The following is a 5,000-nucleotide window of genomic DNA, read 5'->3' as shown; positions in this document are numbered from 1 at the left end:
GAGCAAGGGAGAGAGAGGGGGCGGGTGGGAGCAAGAGAGAGAGAGGGAGAGATAGAGAGGGAGGGAGAGAGCATGGGAGAGGGGGGAGGGAGGGAACGAGAGAGAGAGGGAGGGAGAGAGAGGGGGAGGGAAAGATAGAAGGGGGTGGGAGAGAGAGAGAGGGGGTGGGAGGAGCGGGAGGGGTGGAGGGGGGGAGGGAAGGAGAGAGAGAGAGAGAGAGAGAGAGACATAAGATCATAACTATTAGGCACAGGAGTAGTCCATTCGGCCCCTCGAACCTGCTCCGTCATGCGATAAGAAAGTGGCCGATCTGACTGGGATCTCAGCTCCACTCCCCTGTCTGCCTCACCCACCCCGGCCCGTGACCCCGCAACTCCCTCGGCCGACCGGAAAACCGTGCGGCGGCGCGGAGCTTCCACACTGACTCACGGCTGACGAGTAAACGTTTGCCCGCTCTCCCGGCCCCCGCCGCGGCCCCCCCCCACTTCTCGACACCCCCGCTGGCGGGCTCCCCCCCGCTCCCCCCACTCTGCACGGCTCGCCCTCCTGCCCGTCCGGGTGCCGCAGGCCTTGCCTCAAGCACAGCCCCGTCTCTTTATCTGGCTGACTCCCACGGATGATAAAGCGTCAGGGCCCCCAGGGCAATTTGAGGAGCTGCAGCATTGCCAATCCAAACATTAACAAAAACCTGACCCACTTATCCCAACTGTTTCCTGTTTGCTCGGCAGTCCTCTCTCCAGGCTAATGTGTTATGCACTCGTGCTGTTATCATGTGGACTAAACTTTGGACGTGGTACATTATCGAGAGAGAAAAAGAGAGTGACAGAGACAGACAGGGGAAAAGAGGCGGGTTTTTAAGCCTATCCTTTCACCTATAAATTCGGCTGTTCGAACGTCTTGGCCACTCCTCGGTGGCTGAGAGAGAGAGGGGGAGATGTCCCGGGATTACACTGGCCTGTACGGCTTCGTGCAGCAGGAGAACCTCAACGCCTACCTCCAGGCGCTCGGTGAGCAAAAGCGGCGCGGATATTCGACTGGGGGCGGCGGCGCGGTCCGGTCAGAGCCCGAGGAGGGGGAAACAGTGGGAGGTTTCACCCCCCCACCCCCCCCCCTCCCCCCCACAAAGCCTCCCCCCCGCCCGCCCGCCCGGCGGGCTATTCCACCGCGGCGGGCGTCGCCCTCCTGCTTTCCCGCTCCCTCCTCAGCGCTTGCGGAAGGCGGGGAGCGTTCAGTGTGGATGGTGGGGGCAGTGGGGGCGGGGGGGGGAGGGTTGGCTCGGTGAAGGGGTGCGGTGGAGGGTTGGGGGGTGGGGGTGGCCGGGGGGGGGGCGCCTCCCCACACTGTCGAATAGCTGGACGGCGGTCAGCGTCCGGGACGCGGCAAAAACGCAATGGAGCATTCGGTGAGAGAGAGGGAGGGAGAGAGGGAGGAACGAGAGAGAGAGGGAGAGAGAGAATGAGGGAACGAGAGAGAGAGACAGGGAGAGAGGGAGGGAGGAGTGTGTGAAATGGCAGTAACTGGACCCTTTCGCTCCCTGCAGATATAAATCTAGCTTTACGACAGATTGTGTGTTTACTGAGGCCGGACAAAGAGATTGTCTTGACGGGGGAACACATGGAGATCAAAACACTGACTGCGTTCCGAAACTACATCATGGCGTTTGACATCGGTGTGGAGTTCGAGGAGGACCTGGGCCCTGTCGATGGACGCAAGTGTCAGGTAGTGATCACAGAGGCGCTGTCGGAGGGTCAGTACTGAGGGAGAGCCGCACTGTCGCAGAGTCAGTACTGAGGGAGCGCCGCACTGTGGGAGGGTCAGTACTGAGGGAGTGCCGCACTGTCGCAGAGTCAGTACTGAGGGAGCGCCGCACTGTCGGAGGGTCAGTACTGAGGGAGCGCCGCACTGTCGGAGGGTCAGTACTGAGGGAGAGCCGCACTGTCGCAGAGTCAGTACTGAGGGAGAGCCGCACTGTCGGAGGGTCAGTACTGAGGGAGAGCCGCACTGTCGGAGGGTCAGTACTGAGGGAGAGCCGCACTGTCGCAGAGTCAGTACTGAGGGAGAGCCGCACTGTCGGAGGGTCAGTACTGAGGGAGTGCCGCACTGTCGCAGAGTCAGTACTGAGGGAGAGCCGCACTGTCGGAGGGTCAGTACTGAGGGAGAGCCGCACTGTCGCAGAGTCAGTACTGAGGGAGAGCCGCACTGTCGGAGGGTCAGTACTGAGGGAGCGCCGCACTGTCGGAGGGTCAGTACTGAGGGAGAGCCGCACTGTCGCAGAGTCAGTACTGAGGGAGAGCCGCACTGTCGCAGAGTCAGTACTGAGGGAGCGCTGCACTGTCGGAGGGTCAATACTGAGGGAGTGTCGCACTGTCGGAGGGTCAGTACTGAGGGTGCGCCGCACTGTCGGAGGGTCAGTACTGAGGGAGCGCCGCACTGTCGGAGGGTCAGTACTGAGGGAGCGCCGCACTGTCGGAGTGTCAGTACTGAGGGAGTGCCGCACTGTCGGAGGGTCAGTACTGAGGGAACGCCGCACTGTCGGAGTGTCAGTACTGAGGGAGTGCCGCACTGTCGGTGGGTCAGTACTGAGGGAGTGCCGCACTGTCGGAGGGTCAGTACTGAGGGAGTGCCGCACTGCCGGAGGGTCAGTACTGAGGGAGCGCCGCACTGTCGGAGGGTCAGTACTGAAGGTGCGCCGCACTGTCGGAGGGTCAGTACTGAGAGTGCGTCTCACTGTCGGAGGGTCAGTACTGAGGGTGTGCCGCACTGTCGGAGGGTCAGTACTGAGGGTGCGCCGCACTGTCGGAGGGTCAGTACTGAGGGAATGCCGCACTGTCGGAGGGTCAGTACTGAGGGAGTGTTGGGGCGAGGGAGGGGAGGGGAGGGGCAGGGGTGAGGGGCAGTTCTCCCCAGTGTCCAGGGGCCAATGTTTCTCCCTCAGCCAACATGAGTGCAGGACAGACGATCCGGTTTACTGACACAGCACTGAGTGTGGGATCTTGCTGTGCGCAGATTGGCGGCTGCGTTTCCTACATTACAACAGGGAGCGCCCCTCAAAAAAATTACCTGATTGGCTGAGAAGGCTTATCGAACATCCTGGGGTGGGGGAGGGGAGGAGAGACATGTACCTCCCTCTCTCTGTCTCTCTCTCTCTGTCTCTCTCTCTCTGTCTCTGTCTCTCTGTCTGTCTCTCTGTCTCTGTCTCTGTCTCTCTCTCTCTCTCTCTCTCTGCTGACTCTTTCTCTCTCTCTCTCTGTATCTCTCTCTGTCTCTGTTCTCTCTCTCTCTCTCTCTCTCTCTCTGCTGACTCTTTCTCTCTCTCTCTCTATCTCTGTCTCTCTGTCTCTCTCCCTCTCGCTCTGTCTGTCTGACTCTCTCTCTCTGTATCTCTCTCTCTGTCTCTCTCTCTGACTCTCTCTCTGACTCTCTCACTCTTCTGTCTGTCTCTCTCTCTCTCTCTGACTCTCTCACTCGCTCTGTCTGTCTCTCTCTCTCTTTCTGACTCTCGTTCGGTCCCTCTACTCCCCTCCCGCTCGCTCTGTCTCTCTCTCTCTCTCTCTTCTTCTGTCTCTCTTTTCTCTCTCTCCTTCTCTGAATCTCTCACTCTCTGTGTGTGTTTCTCTCTCTCTGTCTCTCTCTCAGTCTCTGTCTCTCTCTCTTTGTCTCTCTTTCTCGCTCTCTCTCTCTCTCTCTTTGTCTCTCTTTCTCTCTCTCTTTCTCTCTCTACCGGATTCCCGATCTGGCCTCCCAGCCGCACTAAATCTCCCTCTTGCAGTCTAACAGCATTGAGGTCAGTGACTGTGCAGTTCAGTGACTGTTGGGAGGATGTCCTTGCACATCTGGCTGAGGAGACAGCTGTCACAAAGCAGCATTTTCGATTGGGACCCCCAGAATCTAACAGGCCTGTCCTCACCCACCGAGCACTGGCTCTGCTCGGAAGAGCGAAACCCCTCCGGGGACTCGAGTCCTAGAATCCATCCTGAAACCCCAGTACTGAGGGAGCGCCGCGCTGTTGGATGGACATGTCCTGGAATATTCTTTTCACTTCGTCCTGCAGACGACAGTTTGCTGGGATGGCGATCGCCTGGTCTGCACCCAGATTGGAGAGAAGAAAGGCCGGGGATGGACCCATTGGTTAGAGGGAGACCTGCTTTACCTGGTAAGTATGCGTCGCGCCGAAAGGCCTTTTGATACTCTCCGCCTAACCTGACCGAATATGTGTTTCCGACCTGGCCTGTAGGCCCCACGGTGCTCCAGGCCTGGCCTGTAGGCCTCGCAGTGCTCAAAGCCTGGCCTGTAGTCCTCACAGAGCTCAGAACCTGGCTAGTAGGCCTCACGTTGCTCAAAGCCTGGCCCGTAGGCCTCATGGCACTCAAAGCCCAGCCTGTAGGCCTCACGGTGCTAAAAGCCTGGCCTGTAGGCCTCCCGGCGTTCAAAGCCTGGCCTGTGGGCCTCACGGTGCTCAAAGCCTGGCCAGTAGGCTTCATGGCGCTCAAAGCCTGGCCCGCAGGCTTCACGGTGCTCCAAGCCTGGCCTGTAGGCCTCATGGCGCTCAAAGCCTGGCCTGTAGGCCTCACGGCGCTCCAAGCCTGGCCTGTAGACCTCACGGTGCTCCAAGCCTGGCCTGTAGGCCTCATGGCGCTCAAGGCCTGGCCTGTAGGCCTCACGGCGCTCCAAGCCTGGCCTGTAGGCCTCACGGTGTTCAAAGCCTGGCCCTTAGGCCTCACGGCATTCAAAGCCTGGCCTGTAGGCCTCACGGTGCTCAAAGCCTGGTCAGTAGGCTTCATGGCGCTCAAAGCCTGGCCTGTAGGCCTCACGGCGCTCCAAGCCTGGCCTGTAGGCCTCACGGTGCTCCAAGCCTGGTTTGTGGGCCTCACAGTATCCCGGGCCTGGCCTTTAGGCCAAAGGTTGACCCAGGCCAGGGCCTGCACTTGGCTCGCCTCCTAGCCGACTCGGGATTGAAGCTGCCTCCGCGTTGTTGTGACAGGAAATGCGGGCCGAGGGAG

At 60.0% G+C, this 5,000-nt stretch overlaps 1 protein-coding gene across 1 annotated transcript in view; it reads left to right on the top strand.

The window, feature by feature from the left end:
* The first annotated feature begins 711 nt into the window (after positions 1 to 711).
* Positions 712 to 5,000, top strand: part of LOC137362764 (retinol-binding protein 1-like) — a 4,461-nt gene continuing 172 nt past the window's right edge. The window contains exons 1-4 of the mRNA XM_068027009.1: positions 712 to 1,007; positions 1,541 to 1,719; positions 4,052 to 4,153; positions 4,982 to 5,000. The exon at positions 4,982 to 5,000 is cut by the window's right edge and continues 172 nt beyond it. Coding sequence (XP_067883110.1) covers positions 935 to 1,007; positions 1,541 to 1,719; positions 4,052 to 4,153; positions 4,982 to 5,000 — 373 coding nt within the window. The 5' untranslated portion in view covers positions 712 to 934. The remainder of the gene's footprint in view (positions 1,008 to 1,540; positions 1,720 to 4,051; positions 4,154 to 4,981) is intronic.

Source organism: Heterodontus francisci, unplaced genomic scaffold (assembly GCF_036365525.1).
Source record: "Heterodontus francisci isolate sHetFra1 unplaced genomic scaffold, sHetFra1.hap1 HAP1_SCAFFOLD_845, whole genome shotgun sequence".
NCBI lineage: Eukaryota > Metazoa > Chordata > Chondrichthyes > Heterodontiformes > Heterodontidae > Heterodontus > Heterodontus francisci.
This window is presented reverse-complemented; position numbering and strand designations above follow the sequence as displayed.